The sequence below is a fragment of the Poromitra crassiceps genome, assembly GCF_964638095.1.
Source record: "Poromitra crassiceps genome assembly, chromosome: 1".
Taxonomy (NCBI): domain Eukaryota; kingdom Metazoa; phylum Chordata; class Actinopteri; order Beryciformes; family Melamphaidae; genus Poromitra; species Poromitra crassiceps.
The window spans coordinates 109,036,402-109,064,250 of NC_139623.1; the positions used below are offsets into that span (position 1 = coordinate 109,036,402).

At 42.7% G+C, this 27,849-nt stretch overlaps 1 protein-coding gene across 1 annotated transcript; it reads left to right on the plus strand.

Annotated features, from left to right (window-relative positions):
• Positions 1–1,392: 1,392 nt before the first annotated feature.
• LOC310781841 (ubiquitin-conjugating enzyme E2 E1) lies at positions 1,393–27,849 on the plus strand. Its single transcript, XM_083642473.1, has 6 exons — positions 1,393–1,479; positions 6,922–7,102; positions 9,385–9,435; positions 21,531–21,663; positions 26,400–26,547; positions 27,711–27,849. The coding sequence occupies exons 2-6, from the start codon at positions 6,951–6,953 to the stop codon at positions 27,806–27,808; spliced, it is 582 nt and encodes a 193-aa protein (XP_083498599.1). The 5' UTR covers positions 1,393–1,479; positions 6,922–6,950; the 3' UTR covers positions 27,809–27,849.

A 27,849-nucleotide genomic window follows, 5' to 3' on the forward strand; every position in this document is an offset into this window, starting at 1 on the left:
TGGGGTTAGGATGATTAAGTTTAGGGTTAGGGTTAGGATGATTAAATTGAGGGGTGGAGTTAGGGTTAGGGCTAACCTAACTCGAGTTGAGTTTATCCTGTGCTGAAGTTTTAAAAATGTGTGTTTTGGGGGGGGGGGGGTTATTAACCACTTGAACTGGTCTTTTTTTTTGCCTGCATATTTGTTGGTAACTACTAATCTAGAGCAGGGGTTCCCAAACATTTTCAACTTGGGACCCAAAAGATGTGTCTCCCTGGGACCCAAACTCACACAAAAACATAAGCTACGGTAATGAGTTACCATGACGGCCAGTTGGCGACCCACCCCCCACGGGTCCGCGACCCAAATTGTCCCGACCCATAGTTTGGAAAACACTGATCTAGAGAATAAACAATGGTTCTCTATTGCAAGGTTGATAATTTTGTTCATTAGCAAAGCCTTTTAGCACTGTCCCATAATACCAAAACATACTGTCCCATAATACCAAACTGTGTTTTTTTTTAATACCAAACTGTGTTTGGTATTATGGAACAAAATGAAAACAACCTAATTCCCCAAATAAAAACAAAAAATATATATAATATAATAATATATATAGCAATATAATAAATATATATATATATTATTTTGTTGCAAAAGTACATCATATTCAAGCTCATTTTCCTCACCTCTTGCCCTGCAGGGTCAACCTCCTGTTTGAAGTTTGCCCCGCCCACCTATGTGATGTCACACCAATGAGGGCATGCAATTTATTTTCACTCATCAGGCATGAAAATATAACCTCTAGTTAAAGTGCCCCATAATACCTCATGTCCCATAACACCTTAAATCACCCGAGATATCCCAGGTTCAATCCCTGCAGCATGCAGCAACCGTGTCCTGCCGAAGTGGCGTTTAGCCAGGTGTTGAACCCCTGCCCTGACTCTCAAGGTGGGATCCAGGGACCTAGCCTGGTAAACCAGCCGGTCATGTGAACCAGGCTACCAGGGACTCCCAGTGGTCCTTGAGGGGGGTCCCCAGCAAAGTGTTTCTTCTTCTTCATCACTATACGGTAATTCCATCCATAAGTAGCTTTACACAATGACAGGATGTGTAGGCCTATGACTATGTTGGTCATGGTTTCATACATACACTGACATAATTAAATATTCATACTTTTCAAATGATAAAACATCTCAAAGCAAAAATCTTGATAGGGGGACCCTGCTGGGGACAGATGGAGAACCATGGGGACAAAATCTGATGGGGTCGGGTCCATGATCAAATTAGTTTAGGGGTCTTTAATGTGAAAAAGTTTGAGAACCACTGGTGTAAAATGTCAATATAAAACGCAGCAGGCGGTCCAGATTTCGGGGGACCGATGCCGTACCCGTACCCTAGCCCTCCTCTGCAGCCGCGGTACTTCCGTTCCGCAGCAGGCGAGAGAGAGAGGCAGTCCCCAGCCTAGACAGTGGCGGAGGTCCAGACACAATAGAGAGGGTAAGTTTTAGCCACAAAATAGCCTCTTTCCTCGGACATTTCACCGATTACTCAAACAACACGGTCCGGTCCGATGCCCCTATGTATTTTCAGGTGAAGTGGAGGGAGAACAGGCCGTTATAAACATGCTGCAATGCAAGCAAACAAACTAGACGGGTCGTGGTTAGTTGGTTGTTCGGAAAAAGGCTCTGGCTATGTGTTGGATCGGACTAGTCGTTGGCCACTGTGGCGTTCATTGTTTTCTCAGTCCTGAAATACAACGTTACAACGCCCGAGTTTAAAGTGCATAGTCGTCTGTGTAAAATCTGCACAAACAACGCCAGAAAATGTAGGTGGATGTCGGTTTAGTTTAAAGGGATGCTTGGCAAGCAGATTTCCCCATTCCGCTCCAAGGAGTAGGCTGAGTCGAGGCCCGAGTGTGCACTGCCAGTTGGAGTTTGGGGCTAGCATCAGCTAGGTTAACACTAGCTTGTGGGTGAAAATACCACCTCGGTAATATGTAGCCGTTCAATTATTAACGTTAGATATTAATGGTATCTGCGGGGGTGCTGTCACGTGTGTAAAATGGTTAACGTTATGCCAGTTCAGTGAGCTAGCTAGTCGGCTATAATGGCAGTGCGTCCATCATCACGGAAACGCTACTAGTTTGCTAACGTTACAGATATGTGTGCTAGCTAAACCAAGCTGAGGAGTTAGCTAATGTTAGCTTTGTTTGCCCCCCCCCTTCCCTTCCACACACACACACACACACACACACACACACACACACACACACACACACACACACACACACACACACACACACACACTACCGTAATAACTACTATTACTCAACGTGTGGTCCGGGGACCAGCAGGGGTCCTTTAGGCCAGGGGTTGCAGGGCAGGGGGTCCTCAGCAATTTGGTTAATCACTATTTAATGTAGGAGAAGTTAACACAACTAGAGAATGTAGCAGAATGACTATTTTAGTCATAGTTTCACTGTTCGCTGTCTACCTACAATACAGTCACAGGGATGCAAACTAGTCACTTTTAGGTGACGGTCACCTTTTTATCCAAAATAGGGCACTTGAGTTAATGACTTCTGAGTGGTTTTGTGTATCTGTCACCTTTTTCACTCTGCATGAGTTTGCATCCCATGAATTCTCTTGGAATTCTGGACAAAATCATATCTGACAAATCTCAGATTTGGGTCAGAGACCAAATCTCATCAAATGGGCGTCTGTGGCTCTAATGTGGTCTAAATTAGGGGTCCTTGATAATTACGGTATATAAAAAGGCTTGCGGATTACGCTGGGCAATATGGTTGAAAATCAATATGATAATCATAAGGATTTTTCTCCATCAATATATCACATTATGGTTCATGTATGCAAATTTGTGTTAAATAATGAAATTAATATAATTGAACCGAGTGGTAATGTTAGGTGTGTCTGATGAAGGTCTTTGGACCGAAACATTATTCTTTCTGTTAATAAACTTTTTGCAATTGGAGACGGTGTGCGGGACTTCTTTTCTTTTAAGTAAAATTTGCTTGTCATCGTCAATTTAGACACCAGAAATGTGTCACAATATTAAAATATCATGATATGATTCCACTGAAAGATGATAATTGAGAATTATCGTCCAGCCCTACGCAGGTATTGGGTTTTTCCTGTGGTTAATCACTCTTTAAGGTCTGTTTCCTAATAGCTGCCTACCAACCTAATACTTAACTCAGAGACAAGCTTATTTCTGGGTGGAATGACACTTCCAAGTAATTTTAAGACCAAGGTGGCAGTTTAACACCAGTGAAATCCTGCTGAATTTAGGCCCTGTTTACACAGCAATCCTGCTGAATTTAGGCCCTGTTTACATGGCAACACTACCTGTATAAAACGGCAAACTTTTTTAGCGTTAGTGCCGTCCTTTTACACGGGAACGGCGTTATTGGTGCCTGAAAACGCAAAAAAGTGAAAACAGGTCCCAGAGTGGAATTCTTGATAACGCAGTCCCTTACTGTTGCCGTGTAAAGTGGAGAAACGCAATTCAGGTGATGACACAGCCCCCCTTCGCCATGGAAGACAGTGGTAGGTAATAGGAGCATTGAACTAGCCCAATACTATACAGTCTTATGGCACAGGCACAATGAGTTGTGTGTCTGTGTGGAGTTTGCATGTGCTCCCCCAGGGGGGTTCCTCCGTATATAACCCCCCCCCATTAAAAACATGCAGAAGATCAGATCGTCATCGTCATCCGACCAGTGACGACAACATCCGAAGTCGGTCCCCGGGCGCTGTACGAGAAAGCGACCACTGCTCCTGGCCTGCCCCCCGGAGGAAAGGACAAAGCCAGGATGGGTTAAATGCAGAGGACAAATTTCACCGGCCACCGTCAGCATGTGTGTGTTGTGGCCGTCCGTGCATGTGTTGATTGTAATCGTGTGACAATAAAGACGGGCTTGTCCGTCTGAAATCTGAAATCGTGTAATCGTGTTTGAGTCGCATTGACATTCAACAAACGTGATAACGATTTGCTAAAAACACATAATCTGCGTTAAGTGCCCGCTACTAACGTCGCACATAGCCTATTAATCACTGTCTCCGGCATTGAATCATTGAAGACAACTCACCACGATGCATTTCCTCAAGTGAAGTCCCAATTGTGCTGCAAAGAAAACAGGTCTTTTTTATGTTGCTTTACTGGGTTTTTATTCTGTAATCCAATCTGGAGGAGTTTATTACCATTCGTGACTTCTGTGTCACTCTATCGCGTGGAGAATTCATTTAAACTTTAATCCTACAAAGCTAAATCAAGCCCGTTGGAAGCAGACAGAATAGGGGAAGCTAGGCATTTTTACCTTCAAAATAAAAGCGATGTATTTTATAACTGGGTAAATAAAAATCAAGGCCGTCGACTCACGTGTTAAAATTGACTTTTAGTTGTCTGTGTTCTATGTCTTCTGTATATTTCGGATCACACACAAAAAAACTTTGCAACATGCATCAATAAGACTATTCGTTTATTTAATTAGCATTATTATGAGAAGGTTTTAACCAGAAGTTTCAATGTTATTCTGGCTCACTTGACGAGTCTTTTGCGGTTTCAGTCTGCACGCAAATTGTTATCACAAACGCTGTGTATAAATGTGAAATAAAAGGTGAGAACGCAACGCTACTTTGCCGTTTTATGGGGACATGGTTGTTGTCTACTCTAAACATGGCCTAAGTCTGCTCTAAACATGGCCTAAGTCTGATGCTTGGTAGGCCTGTCTCTATTCTAATGGCCTCTTTGGCAGGTAACCAGCAGTTGCTTTCCTTAAACATGCAAATGTCTGATTACTGTATAAATAGTGAAGGAGGCTGGGGAACATTGGAACCTATATTGTTCCTGTTGTGGCCTGTGCAAAAACAAATTAAATCCTTGGCTGGGTTATAGTAAATGGTAAATGGATTGTATTTATAGACCGCATTTTATATAGTCTATGGACTACCCAAAGTGCTTTACATGAATACCTCACATTCACCCATTCACACTCGCATTCACTCATCGACGGCGTCTGCAGCCATGCAGGGCGCTAACTGCTCGTCGGGAGCAGTTAGGAGTTCAGTGTCTTGCTCACGGACACTTTGACACACTGCCGGGAGGAGACAGCCTCGAACCTGGAACCTTCCGATTCCCATGCGACAGCTCTACCTCCTGAGCTAATTCCGCTGCCGCACGTACAGACTACAATCACAATCATAATTCACAATCAGGAGTGTTTGAGTCGTTTTGGTTTTCACACTATATGACTGAGCTGCGACAGGGGAACAACACGCATTACAAGATATTTCACCAGGAGAATCCCCGACAAGTCCGCAAACGCAGTCTCTCGCACACGGCTTTATTATTTCTAAAAACACACCCTCGCACAGCAATGGGTCATTCTCCAAAATTGGTTCAATGTTAGATTTATTAAGTCGGAGTTATTTAGTTTACGGCTATCTCAAATATAATTTGGGTTTCGAATGGATAATAGAATGATTTTAGTAAACATAAGATTTGCATAGCTACTTAAATGCTTTTTAAATTAGTTTTTTTGGTTGTGGGACAGCAGTTTGTACCAATCTCAGAGAATGACTTCTCAGTCAGACCACTTGCCTGTTTGTAGCGTGCTGCAGACAGCACACATCACCCCGGCTGTGTCTGCCTCACTATGCTCTTCTCTCCTGAGCACACTCCCGACACGACTAGATATCAAGCAGGCTAGATATCGTAGCTCCCCGCTCGCGTCTGTGGACAGTTCACACTTAACACATTGGGTGCCAGCCATGTTTTCATTCCTGTAGGTAAGTTGTGCCAGGGGTGTTTTTGACGATTCTGGCTCATTTTAGAACAGCCGAGGATTATTTTCTGTTAAGAATTCATGAACATCAATCATCTAAAAATAACTAATAGAATGTGTGCTTTCTCTGTCTAAAAGAGTTAGTTTGCAGAGTTAGTAGTTATGTAGATATTAGCCGTTGAGTACAGCATGGTTTCAGCGTCTGGAAATTTATTCAGAGATAAATGGCTTTTTGTGAAACAGTCACTTTAACCATTCATTTTTGGCATCAGTAAGACCGTCAGACATTCTAAACAATAGTTTTGAACAGTAATTTCCTCCATAACAACAGGAAACACCCCTCTCATTCAAACTCCTCCCTCCGTGTGTCTTCTCCTCCTTCCTCCTGGCTTCAGCGGGCGTGTCAGAAGCGCGTTGTGCTGCCTGCCTGTCTGTCTGCGTGCCTGCCTGCCTGCTTGCCTGTCGGGCAAGACGAGTCTGAAATGGATATGGATTACTGTAAAATCGCGTCGCCATTTCCTTGAATGGCTTGCTTCCGCGGTGTGTGTGTGTGTGTGTGTGTGTGTGTGTGTGTGTGTGTGTGTGTGTGTGTGTGTGTGTGTGTGTGTGTGTGTGTGTGTGTGTTCGCGCGTTGCTGCGCGGCTCTGGGGGGAAGGGATCTCTGTCCGTTCTGTGTGTGTGTGTCCGGGCGAGGCGGCTGCTTTTGTGGCTTTTGGGTCCCGTGGCTGTGACTTCTCTCGGTCTCTGTCGCCACTTAGTGGTCGGTAAAATAGATTACACACATGCTCTTGCTGCAAATACTTATCTCGAAGATGTAAAAGGGGTTGATTGATGTCCCACTGTCAAAAAAAAAAAATCTTTATGTAAGACGAGTTAGTCCGTCCTTGGCACTTAAGCGCTGGATTATGTAAGACGAATTAGTCCGTCTCTGGCACTTAATGTGTTAACAGTGAGCGCCGATTTGTGAGCAAAGAGCCAACGTGATTTGCGTCTGATCATGGGGGCGGGGGGTTGTTGCCGAGCCCCCAGAACAGCTGGCCGAGGGCTCGGAGCGCATAGTGTGAACTCTGCATTAGGGCTCACTATGAAACTGCTTTGGCTCCACAGCTGTGTCTCACTTTCCTGCGTTCCCCTAGGTTCCTGCTCTTGTCCAATCCAAAGCGGTATGTCGGATGAGGATTCCCGTGCCAGCACCAGCTCTTCCTCATCGCCCTCTTCCTCCAGCCAAAACAGACAAAGGGACACACCTTGCAAGAAACGCGAGAGCAAAGCCAGCATGAGCAAGACCTCCAAGCTGCTTTCCACCAGCGCCAAAAGGTAGCAGAAAACACAAAACAGCATTATTAGAGGCATAGGATTAAAACAGCATCGTTATGAGAGGCGTAGCATTAAAACGGCATTGTTATGAGAGGCATATAATTAAAACAGCATCGTTATGAGAGGCACAGGATTAAAACAGCATCGTTATGAGAGGCACAGGATTAAAACAGCATCGTTATGAGAGGAATATAATTAAAACAGCATCGTTATGAGAGGTGCAGGATTAAAACAGCATCGTTATGAGAGGCACAGGATTAAAACAGCATCGTTATGAGAGGCACAGGATTAAAACAGCATCGTTATGAGAGGCACAGGATTAAAACAGCATCGTTATGAGAGGTATAGGATTAAAACAGCATCGTTATGAGAGGTATAGGATTAAAACAGCACCGTTATGAGAGGCACAGGATTAAAACAGCACCGTTATGAGAGGTATAGGATTAAAACAGCATCGTTATGAGAGGTATAGGATTAAAACAGCACCGTTATGAGAGGCACAGGATTAAAACGGCACCGTTATGAGAGGTATAGGATTAAAACGGCATCGTTATGAGAGGTATAGGATTAAAACAGCATCGTTATGAGAGGTATAGGATTAAAACAGCATCGTTATGAGAGGTATAGGATTAAAACAGCACCGTTATGAGAGGCACAGGATTAAAATGGCATCTTTATGAGAGGTATAGGATTAAAACGGCATCGTTATGAGAGGCACAGGATTAAAATGGCATCTTTATGAGAGGTATAGGATTAAAACGGCATCGTTATGAGAGACACAGGATTAAAACAGCATCGTTATGAGAGGCATAGGATTAAAACAGCATCGTTATGAGAGGCATAGGATTAAAACAGCATCGTTATGAGAGGCACAGGATTAAAACGGCATCGTTATGAGAGGTATAGGATTAAAACAGCATCGTTATGAGAGGCACAGGATTAAAACGGCATCGTTATGAGAGGTATAGGATTAAAACAGCATCGTTATGAGAGGTATAGGATTAAAACGGCATCGTTATGAGAGGTATAGGATTAAAACAGCACCGTTATGAGAGGCACAGGATTAAAACAGCACCGTTATGAGAGGTATAGGATTAAAACAGCATCGTTATGAGAGGTATAGGATTAAAACAGCACCGTTATGAGAGGCACAGGATTAAAACGGCACCGTTATGAGAGGTATAGGATTAAAACAGCATCGTTATGAGAGGCACAGGATTAAAACGGCATCGTTATGAGAGGTATAGGATTAAAACAGCATCGTTATGAGAGGCACAGGATTAAAACGGCATCGTTATGAGAGGTATAGGATTAAAACAGCATCGTTATGAGAGGTATAGGATTAAAACAGCATCGTTATGAGAGGTATAGGATTAAAACAGCATCGTTATGAGAGGCACAGGATTAAAACAGCATCGTTATGAGAGGCACAGGATTAAAACGGCATCGTTATGAGAGGTATAGGATTAAAACAGCATCGTTATGAGAGGTATAGGATTAAAACAGCATCGTTATGAGAGGCACAGGATTACAACAGCATCGTTATGAGAGGCATAGGATTATATAGTGATGAGTCAGCTGTTACACCCTGAAGTGCCTCATGGCCTTTCCCTGAGGCACCTTAGGGTGTAACAACTCACTATCAATCACCTTGTTCTGAGGAATTTCGCCCTGGGTCTATTTTTGTCTTTGGTGTACTTTTTCTTATTCCCATGATAGCTGGACAAATGTGGACAATGGCATGTCACCATGATCTAAATGAAAACGCCTGTGGTAAATGTGGTGTGTCCCTCAGAATCAAAGAGGATTTTGCACCGATGTTAACAATCACACAGGGAGAAATCCATCGTGTAAGAGGCAGAGAGAACCTATTTCTCCATCCATCAAGACGTGTAGAGTTGAGTAAAAGGTGTGACTTTCGCTTTTTGACAGAAAAAACTCTCACTCTTGCTTTTACTACTGTATCACTATTTCCATCTTGCTCTCTCCAGCTATAACCAGCAGTTAGATGCAACAAGTTCAGGCCCGTTTTCTGGAGGTTGTCCAAAGGCATTTTGGAAAATGTAGGAAATCACTTGATGTAGATGACGCAGGCTGAGGGGAAGTGTTTACCAGAAAACTAAATGACCTCGTCACAAATGAACTGGTCAATGCGCTGTCCTTTAATTAACGACTCTTCGATCTGCATGAAGGGGCATCTTGTGGCTTTTTTTGTCACGCCCAGCTTTTTGGGCAATGACGTGCTTTGCCAATGACTGATTTGAACCTTTTTGTGTGTGCAGGATTCAGAAAGAGTTGGCCGATATCACACTGGACCCTCCGCCAAACTGCAGGTGGGTTTCACTCTCGATCGAGGTCCGTAGGTTCACATCCAGCACTGTATTGATGTGATGTGAAGTTTATGGAAAAGACTGCAGTCAAGTGTTTACGTTTTCGCTCAGCACTGGTGCAACACGATAACGAGATGACTATCATTACTGCTTGAGAAAATGGGACATTGAAGCGGCAGCATAATTTGACTATATGTCTTTCTAAAATGCGAAATCGTGTTGTGCTAATGTTTGAGAATTGATGTGTTTTATTTGAATTTAAGTAGCTGGAGAAACACATTTGGGGAATGCATGACTATGCTAGCTGGGGCTGGGGTTTATGATAGTGTGGGATTTATTCAGACCATCCATCAGCGGTTCCGTCCCGTCACAGTAAACACCTGCCCTGCTGAAGTGTCCTTGGGCGCAAGACACTGAAGCCCTACCTGTTACACAGCTGCTGTTCTGCAGCTGAGCCTGACCTCTGACCTCCCTGTGGAAGGGGGGAGAGGAATTTCTCCCATCAGGGATCACTAGATTAAAAAAATAAAAACGAAATAACTAAATACATCAAGCCACAGGCAGGACAAAAAAAGAACACACATTTTGGTATTTGCTGCCATCTGAAATAAAATAATATATTTTTTCACTAGATTACTTTTCCATTGTTGTAAAAGAACAGCTTACGAACAGAAACATATTTTCTATTATATTGAGTAACAACCTTACCCAGACCCACAAGAATGATCTTCTTGCAAAGGGCAGTAAACAAAATTAACAGAAATACTGAAGAAAACTGTAAGGAGCTACTGAAATGAAGTGAATTGTCTTGTATTTCCGCAGCTTACAATGAGGTGTTCAATGTAGAGCCCGACCGTTGCTGGAGTTTAGGGGCAGATACAGATATTTGGGAGTAAAAAAAATCTGATATCAGTATATATATATATATATATATATATATATATATATATGTATATGTATGTGTATATATATATATATATACAGTATATATATATACAGTATATATATATATGTATATGTATGTGTGTGTGTGTACGTAAACGTTGGTGGATGCGAGTTTTGTTTACCATAATGAATACGTTCGGTCATCGTAATAGATTATTGGAACATGACAAGGACTCATCCCCTCTTCCTCACTGCATCTTGCTTGTCATCTCACGTGATGTAAGTTGCTTGTTTACAAGTTAACAGCTTTGTCAGTGTTCTATAACGTGTAGCCGCGACGCACAACTATAAAAAACTTAAGGAAAGTCCTTTATAGTTGCGCATCGCGGCTACGTAACGTTACATTAGCAAGCTTACCTCATTGGCTTGATGTTGACAGAATTAGCAAAACGGCTTATTGCCTGAGTCATAAAAGTCATTAGGATACTGCTCTGCACTCGCTTTTTTGACGACAGTAAAGGGGGAGCAGCTGGACGCTTGAATATTGTTGTCGTTTAGTAGCATGGAAGCTACGGCTTGTAAACACGCTGGAGCGACCCCCGGTAATGTTTCCTCTCCACAAAACGTTCCATTCAGTGAACGACGATTTCTATGGCCCTTGTGTTGTTTTGGTGTGTATTCTCCTTTATGGCGTTCAAACCACCACCACCTTCTGGATTTGACGTATTCGTCGTGTCGCTTCACGCACCGAACAGTGAAGCCCATACCGTGAATTCACGGGACGAATACATGTACGGCGACACCCCAAATTCCCAAACCAGACGTCGGACCGGCTCGTCCCTAGATGGCGACTCATAAAAGGGGATGATCAAAGACAACAAGTGGAGAGACTGGAGGTCGAACAGCAGTCAGTTTACAAGTACCCTTTTTGAATCGAGCCACTTGGACGTCAAAGCGTTTCATGCGATGCAAGTTTTCATCGGTTACCCTTCCAAACGTGTCTTTATTAATACCCAGTTAATTGGGCCAAACTGCGCTCTCCTGATGGATTATTCTGACAGGTAATATGTGGGCAGGTTGTGCTGAAACTCTGGCAGAAGTCCATGTCAGCGCAGTTCAAAAAGCACAGTGTGGCACAGTCTCACCCATCGCCAGGACTTTTCAATCAATACTATTATGTCTTGTACTCATGACCCCCGGGGGCTTTAAGACCGCATGTTCAGCATGTCAACGGGATAACGACTGGACTGCGGGAGGAAAATCAATACAGATCATGATGCATAGACACATCATCAGGGATTAGCTCTGTATGGAGGCACCTGATGAACCATGCACCGTTTCCCCAATCAACGTTTAAAAGGAAATTGGCCTGGAATTGTCTCAATGTGCTAAAGTCGTCATTCTGCCCTGTTTTCATTTGTGAGTGCCCCAAGGTGGAGCAAAGCTGTCATGTTATGACAATGTCAAACCTAAGTCCCGCCTTCCAGAGATGGCCCATAGGACCTGAGGAAGTGAATTCTCCATTCATTTCTCCATAGACATTTCCATAAGTCCTTACCATAAGAATTTCCTTGGACAAACCAAGCGATTCAGATGAATCATATTCAGAATCACAAGAGACCATAGAACCTTTCATTCGGAAAAAAAAGTGTTAATTTCTATGTTATTTTACCCCAATTTTTATTTTTCAGTGTTTCCCACAGGATTTTGAGTATTTGTGGTGGGGGACTGCAGACCCCCTAGGGGGGTGCGGGGGCATGCCCCCCCGCAAGATTTTTTTAAACATTTTAAAGTAAAATGCATGAATTTGGTGTACTTTGAGAAAGCTTAAGAGCAAAATTAAAAGGCTAGATCTATGAAGAACATGTCATCATTACTGTGCTGTGGGTTTACAGTGACAAACTAAATTTCTCCCTATAGGTCAGGGATACTCAACTTGCTTTGCCACTTTCGTGAAATGATAGAAGGCGAGGGGCCAGTTAATTAACAAACAATATAAATTTTTCTGTAGCGGATTGTAGGTTTTTGGGGTGTCAGCCGGAGTTTAGGCTGACAATGTTGTGCACACCGGATAGTTAGTTAGGTTAAGTTAGTTAGGTTACGGTAAGTACCGTAAATTCCGGACTATAAGCCGCGGCTTTTTTCCCGTTTTTTGGCCTTTTTTGCCCCCTGCGGCTTATATAACGGTGCGGCTTATCTATGGATTTTTCCAGCAAACGGCCACTCGGGAACCTCCAAAATCTATGGATGTTGGTATGAGGCAGAACGAGAGCAAGACAGACATTATGAGAGCGAGACCCTGATTGGATGATGTTGCAAAAAATGTGCCTCGCGACCTGATTGGAGCACTGTGCCACTACTCTCTCTCAGCCACTACGGTAAAACACCCTCCCTCCTCCCTCGCTCCGGGGGGAAAAAGGCAGCGATTGAGCCTGAAAGACAGTCTGAATGAAATTGAATGTAACATTCCCAATTCTATGTATTACATTCTAAAAAACTAACAGCAACATTTTGGAAGGCTAAGCCACACAACTAGCTCGTTGTAATCTAACATCATGCTTCAAAAGATGGAGAACTGGCTGTGTTACGACGATGGCGGCGATTGAGCCTGAAAGCCATGTCTGAGACAGTAGCGAGACAGGAACAACAACAGCAGCAGCAGCAAAGGATCATGCACAAACCCGAGACGAAAGGGACTGTCCGTCAGGGCGCGGACGACTGTGTCAGCAACTCCCTCCCGACTACCAGGAGAAAATTACAAACTTCGGCGAATTCACACAAAGAAAGATCAAGGAATATTCCATCGGACCGGAGCAGATCATAAATATGGATGAAGTGCCTTTGACGTTCGACCTGCCTCTCACTAGGACTGTTAACAAGAAAGGTGAATCGTCCATCACGTTGAGAACCACAGGTCACGAGAGTCTGGGGATTAGTGACCTGACTTTTGTTTTGTTGAAATGTTAATAAATGGGAGCTTCCCCAAACAGCCATCTCTTTCCCGACAATCCCCTCTGTGCACGAAGCCTTACATATGGTAATTAAACATCAAAACACCCGCGGCTTATAGACCGGTGCGGCTTATATAAGAAAAAAATAGTCAACTTTGAAGGTGCGGCTTATAGACCGGTGCGCCTTATAGTCCGGAATTTACGGTACATACTAGGGCTGCTCGATTATGGCAAAAATCATAATCACGATTATTTTTGATTGATATTGAGATCACGATTATTTAACACGATTACTCATTGACATTGAGAACATCATGCATTTATTGAACATTGACACTGGCTTTTCTTTTTAACATTGGATGTCTTTGGATTTTAGATATAATTGAAAATAAATAAATAAATAAGTGAAAATAAATAAAAGTGCAAAGATTTAGAAATAAAATAAAAACTAAAATAAATATACAGTATATGTAGGCCTACTATGTTGCAGTGAACTGCCACAACCAACTGCAACTATTAATCTACATTCAATATGTTGGTAAACATCTGAACTAGTAGTCCTTAAACCTCAAATCTAACCAAATGAGAACGCTATTGAGTAACGTTCGTTTACATTACATTAAATTACTCATTTGGCAGATGGTTTTATCCAAAGCGACTTGTTTAGGTTCATAATAGGCTATTGTTAATGTTTATCTGTGAGATCGTTAGCTGTTGAATATGCGGTTGCATTGTAAAGAGTGTCCTGAATCGATGACTGTGTTGTGGCAGGAGTAACTAGATGGGGCTTTGTCTTTGTTCATTTAGCGTTATTTCTTGGTCATAGACCACTTTGTGAGTGGATTTCAAGTGATTAAACAGAGGGAGAGGTTGTGTTGCGGGGTGCTGCCACGACCGCGCATATCTTGACAGGTGGGTCAAAACTCGCATCACAATTCCGTGCTGTATATTCGCACCGCTCTTGATGTGTAAGTTACACATCAGTTACACATCAAGAGCGATGCGAATATACAGCACGGAATTGCGATGCAAGTTTTGACCCACCTGTCAATCACAGGCACAGACTTGGAACAAACAGTGAAAGATATGCGCAGTGTAAGGACCTTTAAACTCGGCGAAACCATAGTGTTTCCACCCCACATACGTTGTTTCACCTCTCTTCTCGACCAGCGGCTCTCTTTCTGTGAAATAAGCGGGGAGGAGAAACGTGCCTGTGGCTCTTCACACGACAGTCACAACTCAAGCTGGTGTGCTTTGGGCTTTGGGGGAGGGGCCGAGCAAAGGAAGGGGTGCGCCTGATTTACAACACAAGACAGAACGAGAGAGACAAGAGCCGCAAAATCGTTTGATGTCGATTATCTTGTTTTCATAATCGTGGACAGCCCAAATCGTAATCTAGATTAAAATTTGATTAATCGAGCAGCCCTACTAGAGGGTGAGGTAGTTAAATCTAGGCGCCAACAAGAGATAGATAGACTTATCCAGGAGAGAAGACAGCTTAAGAGGCAGTGGAGGAAAGCTACAGAGGTTGAGAAGGAAGGCATTGATTGCTTGCAGTCAGATGTGAAGACACGGTTGTCAGTTTTAAGAAGAGCAGAGAGCATTAGGAAAAAAAGCATTAGGAAAAAGAAAGAGCGAGCTAGAATAGCATTCTATAAGGATCCATTTAGATTTGTGAAGTCATTGTTTAGTAAGGAGAAGAATGGTAGCCTTATGGTACTTCAGCAGAAGCTTGAGGAGTATTTGGAGGAGGTTCACAAAGATAGGGAAATGTTTAGAGCAGTGATCCTCACTATTTCTTCGATGAGAGCCGCACTGGCAGGACAAAGTCAATAGGAGAGCCACTTTTACCGCAAATCACCAAAAGCCACCCCAACCAAGCACATCTGCCTACCATTTTTTTGTTTTATTGTTTTCCACACACACACACATGAAACGTACCCCGACCGCAACGGTGGGGGCCGTCGCTGGCGACGCTGAAGTTTTAGCTAACCTGTTCACATCTATGTTTGCAATGGCATCCCAAGTATCATCATACTATTATGGGATGCGATGCGAACAGTTGTATTATGGGATGTGCGTTTCCCAGGGAACGACACGCGTTTTGGAACAGCGCTGCACGCTGGCACAATACTCCTAAAAGCAAAATGCTTATTGTTTTGAATGATTTGGCACCGTCTATTACTGTCAACACCAGTATTGTTGTATTGTAATAATATGCCATAAAGGTTTATTGAAATTTTGGGGAGAGCAGGGGGTTTAGAGAGATGACAGTCCCCGCTGATATTCCACCTATTGGTGAAATAGAGAGCCAGTGTGATGATAGCCCACCAAGGTGGAAAGAAGTTCAAGAAGTAGTGAGACGTGCAAGGGCCTCTTCAGCCCCGGAGTCCCCTACTGGCTGTATAATGGCCCATTTCCACCGCTGGTATCAACGCGGCCCCGCCCAGCTCGTCTCGCTTTTTTGTCTCATTCCACCGATCAAAAACGTGGACAGCCCGGGTTGAGTCGTGCTGCTTTTGGTCCCTGCTCTGTTGAGGTTCTAGTGCTGGGAACCCGGGTTCATACGGTGACGTGAAAACACTGTAGACAACTGATTGGCCAGGCAGAATCGTGTTTACTCCATCTACTGACTGTCAATGCAATGCTGCATACCAGTTTAGTGGGGCTTACCTTCTCTTCTGTATTGTTATTTCCATCAGTCTTTTGTGTTGCTGCCTTCGCCTCTGGTGAAATAAAATCGATCTCCTTACTCAGCTTTAACATGGCGGTGGTTTTCAATTGTTTTGAGAGAGAAAAAGTCTGCTGCTCAGGAAGCCCTTGTAGTTGTGTGCAGCGTCGGCTCCGCTAGGCCGCAGGCGGGGGTAAGTGAAGCCGCGGTCTTGCCTGGTGAGAGGCCGCCGGGGTAGAGGCTTCACTCTGTAGCGCAACCCCCGTCCCTCGCGCAGCGCATGCATGTGAGTTTGACTAACAACAAAGTGATATCCATTCTCCTGGCCGTTTGTCACATTTGCCCATGTGCACTGTAGGTCATTTAGAGGCACCAGTATTTCATAAACAGTTTAAAAGTTCTGTGTATGGATTTAATTTTAACGTTATATGTTATAGCCTACTTTGGCTATGGGCGGAGGACAGATATGCGGTCGCTATGATGACCAGTTGTGGGCGGGGGTAGATCGAGCAGCAGTGGAAGCAAAACATCCATCGGGTCGAAACAATTAGTGCCGAGTGGTGACGACCTGTGCAGGGCTGTAAAATGTGGTGGAAATGAGCCATAAGAGTGCTCCAGATGTGTTGCAGTTTCTATGGAAGCTGATGAAGGTAGTCTGAAAGAAGCAGGTTATTCCTAAGGTGTGGCGCAGAGCAGGGGGATTCTTCATTCCTAAAGAAAGGGACTAGAGATAAGTCAGTTTAGACCTATCAGTCTACTTAATGTTGAAGGGAAGGTTTTCTTTAGTGTTGTGGCACAGAGGCTGTCTAGTTACCTAGAAAAGAATAGGCTAATAGATACTTCGGTGCAAAAGGCTGGAATTCCCGGCTTCTCCGGGTGCTTAGAGCACACCAGCATGATCTGGCACCAAATCCAGTCAGCTAGGCGTGAGAAGAGAGACCTGCATGTAGTATTCTTGGACCTGGCTAATGCTTTCGGGTCAGTGCCGCATAGTCTGTTATGGGAGGCTTTTGATTTCTTTAGAGTGCCAGGTAGTATAAAGAGCTTAGTTAAAGCCTACTTCTTAGATATTCAACTCTGCTTTACCACAGCAGAGTACACTACAGCTTGGCAGCAGCTGGAGATAGGCATTATGGCAGGGTGTACAATTTTCTCATTAGCTTTTACCATGGCAATGGAGATCATTATTAGGGCTTCAAAATGGGTAGTGGGTGGAGAAAGGCTGCAGGGAGGGCTGCGGCTCCCTCCAATTAGGGCATACATGTCGATATGCCGACTATGACGTCAACTGCTCCATGTACTAGCAGATTGTTGGATAAGTTGAATAGTAATCTGCAGTGGGCTAGAATGAAAGTGAAGCCAAGTAAGTCCAGGAGTATTTCAATCATTAAAGGTAGTAGGTAAGAAGTTTGTTATAAATGATGAGGTGGTGCCTACAGTGTTAGAGAAACCAGTCAAGAGTTTGGGAAGATGGTATGATGCAAGTCTCAGTGATAAGGGACAGTTTGAGGAGGTGAGGCAGGAAATGATTCAAGGTATTTCAAGTATAGACAGGTCAGGGCTCCCAGGAAAGTTAAAGTTGTGGTGTTTGCAGTTTGGATTGTTGCCTCGGTTGATGTGGCCACTGACAGTGTATGAGGTTCCCCTTTCAAATGTAGAAAAGCTAGAAAGGATGATTAACTCATTCATTAGAAAATGGCTCGGAGTCCCACGCTGCCTAAGCAGTGCAGCCTTATATGGGAATGGCATATTGGAATTGCCATTATCTAGCCCAGTGATTCCCAACCAGGGGTATGTGTACCCCTAGGGGTACTTCAGCAGCTTGCAGCGGGTACTTGGAAAGATTGGGGATTACAATGTATTTCCAAAATGATAAAAACTGATTACTTTTTCCAATTGAAAACTGTCAGAATTGTATTAAAGATGAGTCATTAAAATTATTTTAATAATGAGATGTGTTAGAGAGGTCATCTAAAAGTTTAATATAAGTTTAATATAACAAATTTAGGAGAATTATCGACATGCATGAGTGAGGGGTACTATTGGCATGGTAAAACAGCTCAAGGGGTACATAACACAAAAAAGGTTGGGAACCACTGATCTAGCCTGACAGAGGAGTTCAAGTGTGCTAAGGTTAGATTGGAAATGACTCTGACTCAGTCAAAGGATCCAGTGGTTAGGAGTGTAGCGCCCACAGTTAAAACAGGGAGGAAGTGGAACCCAAAGGAGGCAGTACAGCAAGCACAGTCAGCTCTTAGACACAGGGATATCATAGGCCAGGTGCAGCACGGGCGTGGAGGCTTAGGGTTGTGCATAGGGAAACCTGTGTGGAACAAGGCATCAGGTTGCGGGAGGCAGAAATCCTCCACTTCCCACAATGCACTGGGCTCATGGTTTTCCAGTCCACGCCCAGCCCGCAGGCCCTGGGGGCAAATTCCTGTAGGTGGCGGTAATGCACAAAAAGCTGATTACCAACCGCCATAAAACAATAGAAGAAGAAGAAGAAGAAGAAGAAGAAGGCCCTGGGGGCGGCTACTGGGGGCGCTGGCTAAAAAACAACATTATTCACGCAATCTCATATGCCCTGTTATATTTGTACTATGTTGTAAATGGAGTCCACAGCACAAGAATTTATCTTGAATCTTGAATCTTGAATCTTGGTACTACTCAACTTTACTTCGTTTGTTCATCAAACGATAATGGCAAGGGTTAAATGTGTAGTTAGCTCGTGCATGGCGAAGAAGAGGAGAGAAGCAGAGGAAACGGGCAAAGTGCTTATTTCGCATCGTTTCCCAAAAGATTGAGCGCTACGGCTAGCCTAGGTAGCTAGCATTAGCATAGGGCTCCATTAGCTGGGACTGGGCCCTGTGAGTTTGCAGTATTAATTTCAAAGAAGACTATCAACGTTCTTTTCTAGCCACGGAGACAGCTCAGAGTCGGAAAAGATTGGGGGAAGACTGCTTGCAATAAAAATCTACAGCTCTATGTCGATAGCTGCAATGTATATTTTTATTCATTTTGATTTCGTTTTAAAATGCTTGATTTTACCTGTCTTGTCTTTTCACCATCATCGCTGGCCAGCCTCCCCTCGCTGTCTACATTTTCACTTTCCACGACTTGGCATATATCATCAATTTCAATTTGTGCACTGCATTATTATTTTATTTTTTAACCCATCCACCCCCCCCCCCCCCCCACACACACTTTTGGAGGACATACTTTGTTTTTACATTACATTATTATATTACATTTTGATTTTTACAACAACAAAAAAAACATGTTCTGAAGTACATTTGACCTAACAGTTAGATAAAGCACTTATAGTCACTAAACGGTACATATACCCATAGTACTATGCAATATAGAAGGGGGAAAAATACATATCAACACAGATCCAAACCATATACATAAGACAATAGTAATAGGCACTAGGGCTGTCACTTTTCATTCGAAATTCGAATGCAACTTCGAATGTGGGGGGAGGGGTTCGTTTTCGAAATGTAATTTGAATGTTCGAATTTTTTTTTTTTTTTTTATTATTATTATTATTATTATTTTTTTTTTTTTTTTTTTTTTTAATGAACCAAAATTAACCACTGCTGCTTGCTGGTAATGTTAATCCCATGTCAGAAAAAGTCTCCAGATTTGTCGCGTTAGTCTCTTCTGAGAAAGATTGTCTCCAGGGTCTGAAAAGTTGTCTCGAGTTGGATGCAGCCAAGTTTGTGAGGCAGTGTTGTGACTGTGAGCGTCCAAGCTAACACGTCGGGCTGATGCCCGGTGGCCTGCAGTGGGTTGCACCAGCTGTGCGTAAGTTGAAACGTAAGCTAGTTTGAACGTAAAGTCTCACTAAGTCCGAGTTTACGCACTACTAAAAATATTTGGGTTGCACCAAGTGAAATAGTTACAACGTAGGCATAAGTTAGAACTTAAAATTTACACCTACGTCTTACTAGGTGTAAAGTCCTCCGTAAAATAGCAGTCGGCACGGATTGCAACTTGGCACCGTGGCGCATCGTTGTTTTGCGTCCGCAACGCGCTCTCCGTGATAAATTACACCCTTTGATATTTATGACTCACGCTTTTGTTTCCCACAAGCTGCAGCACTGCATACAAATTAAAATAACCGCAACAATTTAGTGAGGCAGGATGGTGGTATAGCCTACAATACTGATGAAGAGCTCACAGATAAACGTTAACAGTAATATGAACCTAAACGAACGTTACTCAATAACGTTCTCATTTGATTAGTGTTGATGAAATATGAAAGCACTAATTTGCGGTGGGCAACATGTCCTGTTTTCACTCCACTTAAACAACCGTAAATAAACACCGTTTCCACCGTGCTTTTCACTGATTGGTCACAGATACTGTACACGTCATTGTCTGCGACACTATTTTGGTTAGTATGGACTTTAGGGTCTACTAGTTAAGATGTACCTTACGTCTCCGTGGTGCAACCAAACAAAGACACAACTTTAGTGTCAAACTAACTAGTTTGAACGTAGCAGTTAGTGTGGACTTTACACCCTAACTTAAGACAGAACTTACGTTCAGCTGGTGCAACAGGCTGCTGGACTGGAAAAAAAAAAAAAAAAAAAAAAATTTTAATTAACCAAAAAACTTCGAATATATTCGAACGAATTTCGGGCAATTAAAGTTCGTTCGAATTTTATTTTGGGGAAAAAGTGACAGCCCTAATAGGCACCAACCTAACTTGCTCATACCCAGCCCTCCCGCACATCCAAATGAGCCCATCTCTCCTGAACAACCCGTTGTAGGCCCTCTTGAGACATACAGTATAGTCCTCCAACTTTTTATAGTGTTTAACATAATTTTTAAATCTTTCCAAACACAAATCTTCTAAACGTCTACACTTAATGATAAAACTTTTCCCCAAAAGCATTATTATATTATTTATGAAGTTATCCCGCACTTTTAAGTCACCCAATAGTACAATTTGCAGTGAGAGGTCTACCAATATGCTGTGATTTTTTTTTTGCCATCTTTGTATGTGTGACCAAAAAACAGCCACCAGGGTGCAGTACCAAAAGAGATGGTCAATAGACTCTGTCTCCTTACATGAAAAACGACAATGAGCTGAATTTTCTATGCCACAAATATTAAGCATCTTCTTTGTGGCAATCATTTTGTACAATAGTTTAAGTTGGATAGAGCGCAGTGATGAGTCAACAGTTGTTTTGTATATTAAACTATAAACTTTGTGCCAAGGGATAGGGATGTCATCATCTGTTCCCAGCTGTTCTGTATATTGTACGGCACCGCTGTTGGGGATTAAGTTTGTAAGTGGAAACAATATATTTTCCTATTAATATTGCTCTTTGTTAGCCATTTGTGAGTTTTAATGTGGGGTTGACATACCAGTTTTTTATCTCCTCTTTTTACATCTTGCATTATTAGTAGTGCAGTTGATTCTGCACAGCATCAGAACACATTATTTTGGGGGCTGTTGCGCTCCTTTTATCTCATTTAATAAATTGTAGTCTGCTCCAATATAGAGGTTCCAGTAACGAGTCCTGCAGTTTAAATATTTATTCCAGTTAAGTAAGTGAGGATGACTTTTGTGCCTGCAGTGCTGGCCCTAAAGGAGACAACATCTATGAGTGGAGGTCGACCATCCTGGGACCGCCGGGCTCCGTGTACGAGGGAGGGGTCTTCTTCCTGGACATTGCCTTCACACCCGACTACCCCTTCAAACCCCCCAAGGTACCCAGATTATAAGTATCTGGAAACTCGCCACCATGTTGGTGCCTCCAAAAGGCAGTTTTGGAATTGTCTTGAATTTTTTTTTTACTTTTAACTCATTCAGTGCCAGCCACTTTTGGAGAACGGATGCTCCCAGTGCCAGAGTTTTCAGAGCGTTTTCAGTGATTTCTCGAGGCCCACAGAATATTGTGTGATATTACTATGTAAACACCGAACACGCACAAGAACGAGCTGGCTCTATTGTATCATCAGCAAAAAAAAGTTTATTGATACCATTTTCCGTTCTTTAGTTATGAGCCGGAGAAGATAGGTTGTTTTCAGCGTTTTCAGGCTTTTCAAATTATTAGCTGAGATAATCCGCCTTTTGTGAAATGCAGCATTTCAAGCACATTCACTGAGTCTGAAGATAATATTTTCTGATGTAGTGACGTAGTTGTTGTGTGATGCCCTGCGTGCACCACCCCCCTCCCCCCCTCCCCCCGTAAACTCCTCCCCACACTGCACACAGCCTCACGCAACCATTATATTTTCGGAGTGCTGCGTTTGTGTGCTGCTGTCGGCTCTCAGCGCCACAGCAGGGAAGAGCCAACCCGGATTGCTGAATGGTTTGGCGTCAGGGGCTGCTTTCCTGTCTGCTAATCGGGTGGAGAAACTATACAGACAGACAGACAGACAGACAGGGACAGAGGGGCTCAGTTGTGAGCGCGGATTGACTCCTGTTCGGAGCCAATGTCAGCTCCCGCGACAGAGCAAATGGCTCTGGGAGCATGCATCGGGTTGTCTTTGATCCACGGCTTTTAGGCTGTTTCTCGGACCTGTCTCTAATCTGGACTGCACCGAGCAAGCACTGTCGCCACCTAATGAGTCCGTAAAATAGGTTATACACCTCCAATAGCTACTATAGTTGTACAGGAGCTGCGGAAGGCTTTGATCGACGTCCCACCGTCAAAAAACGCATTGGACGTCGAAGGACGTCCGTGGCATTCTACGTCACTATTTAATTGGACGTCGAAGGACGTCCATGGCATTCAATGAGTTAATACCCAGATCCTGTACCATGAAGAGGTCCAGTTAGAGAAAATTTTCTTAAGCAAGGGTCCGGAACATCGCAACGTCTAACTTTTGTGACTATTTCAGTGCCATATAGTAGCCTAATAGTTCTATCAACATCTGCATGTAGTCAACAACTGACTGTTAAATCAAATAAAGTAATTCAGTATGTCAACAATGTTTATTTTCAGAAAAAATATATTTTCAAATATATATTTTTTCAGTTTCCACGTTTAACTGGTATTACGTGCTTTAATAATAACAGGGTATCCGCGGGGTCTTGAAAAGTCTTGAAAGTTGGGAATTCAATTTAGGGAAAATCAAGACCCTTGAAAAGTATTGAATTTCAATACTTTTTTCAGAAAAAGTCTCAAGTAAATTTCAAATTCAAGACCCTTTAAATGTGTTTAAATGTGTTATTTTTCGATGTGAATGGCATATATGTCCAAAGATTTTGATAAAAGTTTACGTGGATTCATTTATTTTGGTCCTCACAACAGCGCACATGTTTTATTTATCAAGTCATTCTCCACCTCCCCACCGTTCCCCACAGTATCAGCTTGAGAGAAAGTGCCCCGGTCGCTTGACAGAGTGCATTTACGCGGCCCCTCCCCCCGGCTACACGAGCAATCAGTGTAGCTGTGAGTGATCATCACTGACTGAGGCACACGGACAGAGGCTGTGTGTGTGTGCATCAACATTGAAACTATCACGCCACAGGTCTCTTTCTGAGGAATTGTACCATTGTATCAGTGAGAGTTGATCAGTGTTTCTCACGCCACAATAGAGTTTGACTGCCACATATATTCATTTCAATTCAACCTCTTCGTTTTGCTCTCAGAGTGCACCAGATTGATGCATCTTACTTTAAAATGTACAAAATTTTATTTCAAGAGGGTCCACGGTCTATCCACCATGATCTCTCCAAATCCTCAGGGAAACACTGTTGTGTGCATGTGTGAGTGAGTGAGTGAGCGAGCGAGCATGTTATGGTTATAAATATATATATATTTTTTAGAAACCTTTGGGTTAGTCACGCAATTTATTCTCTTGAGCTTTATTCCTTCCCAGCCTGTCTAAATTATGTTGTATTGATACAGTGCATAGAAGCTATGGCAAACTAAGACCGTTTAGTTTTGCAATCTCAAACTCAAAATATATAGTAATTGTGTTAGTTGAAGGTGTGTCGCTGATGTAATCGGTTACACCTCGAAGTGGCGATGGGGTCTTGAAATTTATTGGAAGGGTCTTGAAAAAGTCTTGAATTTAACTTCAGGATTGCTGCATATACCCTGAATAAATACATTTTCTTTTCTCTTTCACGTAAAAATAAGGGCTGCAATGAAAAAGTAAAATACATAGCAAAGAGCTTAATTTTAAATAATTGTACTTTGTGATCTTGAATTTTAGATTTATTTCCAATTCATTAGAAGTGCAATGTAGACGGGAGGTAACTGTGTGTGTGTGTGTGTGTGTGTGTGTGTGTGTGTGTTTGTTTAAATAGTAGCTTACTTGCAGGGTTCAAGTAGTGTCTCAAGCTTTTGGATCTAATCAAACTCTGCATTGGTCAGCAGCATGGCTGGAGTGATCCTTTGCTGATGGAGATTAAGTGTAGCTCTGATGGCATCTTTGTTTTTGAGCAGCCGAGTGATCATGCTCAGACTGGAGTTCCATCTGGTGGAAACGTCTTGGATTAGAGGCTCAGGATCTTGTCTTCCCTCTGCTTGTTCTCATTGCAGTTCTGCTGCATTTGCTGGTCTATGCTTGAAATGTCCAACCAGTTTGCGGCATTTTGCCAATACATTCTCAAAACCACTGTCATGGATTGACGTTGTAATCGTCCTCTGTATACTATGCGCAATGCACGGCATTTTTGCTGCTGCTATCATATTCCGTGCACTTGTGTCTGTACCGATTGTCGTCACCTTCCTTGCAATGTCCCATTGCTCTGCTACTACGGAGAAGTGCTGGGCACATGTTTCTGCATAGTGTCATTCTTCTGTATGTTGAACGGTTAAAGCAAAGTGCCAAGTGACCTTTATACAAGTTAAATGTGTTTTAGTCATTTTTGTTTTCACCCAATAGCTGCTGATGCTTGTTTTGAAGAAGGGGAACAGAAACAACATAAAATGCTTCCTGTAGGACATGTTTACAGCTTACCCTGCTCTGGCATGCTAGCAGCACAATATCACTGCCATACAAACAAAAAAGCATCAAAGCAGTTTTTTCATGGCAAAATGCGAGCAAAATCAAATGTCTGTCAAGTTTTTATGAAGATTGACATTCCTAAGTGTGGATCTTATGCATGGCGGGTATATTAGATGATACAGAATGCTCCTGGTCCTAGAAAAACTCAAAAGTACTCATCTAAAAATAGTTTTCCATCGGTCCTCTGTGCAACATTACTTCTTAGTTTCCATGCCGAATATTTATAGTTTGCCACAAAATGCTGATACAAAGATTAAATTAGCATAGTTTAGATCATTATGATCAGTCTGAGGTGATTTTTCTAATGATTTGATGCTATTCATGTTTGTGTTTCTCTTTTCAGGAATTAAATGATCAATTATTGTTTTTCCTCTTTATACGCTTTATTTTATTCGTGCCCCATGCATCCATATTTTTTTGAAGTTGAAAGCATTTTCTACAGCCTCTACAAATGACTGGATGGGTAGCAATTCATTTTTCTGTCCCCACAGGATTATTTGGCCCAATTAAGCTACATCGTGTGACAGATATGGTTATTATGGAGGCGATGAAAACACCGATCCCAATTTTAAAAGTATTTTTTGTTTATTTTCGCTGGGATAAAACCGAGAAATTAACTAATTAAAAACACAATCACAATGCACAATGATAACAGCACAGGAGGGACAAAATGAATTGTTCCAGTGAGATAAATAAATCAATAAACCCAAGGGACATATGAAAACATCTTGCCTCAAAACAGCAGAAACAATGAAAACCTGAAAATTGTAATTGTTTATTCCATTATTAATATCTGAAACTAATTATCCCCCTTTTTGGTTCTGTGTAAGTGAATGGAAATTGGCAGGAATTGTGTTATTCCAGCATAAGCTATTCACTCAGTACAGCAAACTTGTCTCTAAGTAACGTCACAGTTTCAATGTAGTCTGAGTACACTGATTTACAAGTATTTGCAAAATTAATGAGCAATTAGTTTGGTGTAATATGTTGTGAGAGCAAACGCCTTGAAGGAAGTGATCTCCCTGTCATTGTTTCCTGGCAGTCATAAGTGCCTTTGTTCAGCCACCAGAGGGCTTCGTCTCCCACAGAGCCACAAACTGCTTTCTGTCAGTCTGAAGGCTTGATGGAGCTCAGCCTCCTCGTTGCTGCCACACTGAATTACAGCCCCAAACCAACCTTGACACAGATTATTACACTGCAATTGTTTACCTTTTAAACGAATCAACCTCTAAATTAAATTAGATTTAATACAATAAAATCATTCCATTGAAATGTATGATTACTAGTGTGGCTTTTTAGGATTCAATTCAATCAAGTTTTTTATACAATGGACTGAAAATATGTGTCATTTCGTCCTAAACAAACCAATGGAGAGAAATATCTGTCTGTTTTCTGATGCATCACTGTGAATATTAACAATAGTGGGAAATGTTTGTGATGTACCGTGACTCTGACCTGCGGTGTGTCTGTGTGTCCAGGTAACGTTTCGTACAAGGATCTACCACTGCAACATCAACAGCCAGGGGGTGATCTGTCTGGACATCCTGAAAGACAACTGGAGCCCTGCCCTGACCATCTCCAAGGTGCTGCTGTCCATCTGCTCCCTGCTCACAGACTGCAACCCAGGTAAGACCAGGAGCGGTCACACCATGAAGTCTGCATAGCCTTGAATTAGAATCCTTCATTTTTTTTTCAAATCTGATCTTGTAATTTACAAGTCACCAGATTGGATCTGTTTGTGGAGAATAATATAATTGTCCATCACATGACAACGTACAAGCCAGGCTTTTGGACCAACTACTGTGGGTGCAGCAACAAGCTAGTAACATGGAAGATTCATCGCATTCATTTATAACAGGAGACCGCATCGACGACAGAGGAGGATGCTATTTGCCATGTTGTCGAAGAGGCATGGAGCTTGTTTATCTGTCCAGGCATAGCTACTATTTCACTGTCTCCCCTCCATGTTTGTTTTGCTCTGCTGCACCTGTCATGTTGGACCCACTCGACTGAGTTGTGTTTTCAGAGATGCATTCTGGGATTGCTAAGAACAAACCAACTCATATGGGCTATTTGGGTGGGACTCCAGGTTTTTAAGTTTGTTAAGTGGAAAGATTTGAAGCAGAGGAGAGTACAGGGAAACACTACAGCATGGAGAAAAGAGAGAAGAGGGAACCACCAAAACAAAGACTTAAGGACACAGAGGAGAAGGAGAAAGAGACAACCAACCACAGCATAGTTCAGAGAATCCTTAAATTGGGTGGAGAGTGACAAAAATGCAATCTGAAGTAAGAAGAGGACAATGTAACACATGTAGATAAGCTCACAAGTAGTATTCCCCTCTCCCCCCAAAGTCTATGAATCCCCCCTATGTGAAGCTTTTAAGGGGGGGAATTCTCCCATTTTGATAAATGCATTGCAGGCACTGTGACAGAATAAAATGTGCTTTCAATCCGGAAGGGCATTCTAAAAAGATGACAGGTAAGTGGAGGTAGTTGTATCATTATCAACATTTCCAAAACACCTCTGCCTAACAGGATCTTTAATGCCGTTTGCCGATCACCAAAAACAGTTTCTGGAAATGTCAGACAATATTGAGACAAATGTTGATACGACTAAAACAAAACTGTCCAAGAAAATCTAGGCCTAATATTAAGGTTGTGTCCTAATTTTTGGTCTCTTTTGGGGTGAGAAATGTTTAGAAACTATTTTAGGATTTATTGCTCTTGTCAGAGTTTTATCAATTCTGTGTGCAGATCAACTAAACCTGTACCTCTGTTTCTGTTCAGCTGACCCCCTCGTTGGAAGCATCGCCACCCAGTACACGACTAACAGAGCGGAACATGACCGAACAGCCAAACAGTGGACGAAGCGATACGCCACATAAACCTGCAGGGGGCGGCAGTGTGTGTGTTGGGGGGGTGGGGG

Bases quoted from the DNA above. Each gene is read 5' to 3' on its own strand.
- LOC310781841 (XM_083642473.1), top strand. From the start codon at position 6,951: ATGTCGGATGAGGATTCCCGTGCCAGCACCAGCTCTTCCTCATCGCCC. The intron at 7,103-9,384 runs GTAGCAGAAAAC...TTGTGTGTGCAG, and splicing joins CTTTCCACCAGCGCCAAAAG to GATTCAGAAAGAGTTGGCCG. The intron at 26,548-27,710 runs GTAAGACCAGGA...GTTTCTGTTCAG, and splicing joins GCTCACAGACTGCAACCCAG to CTGACCCCCTCGTTGGAAGC.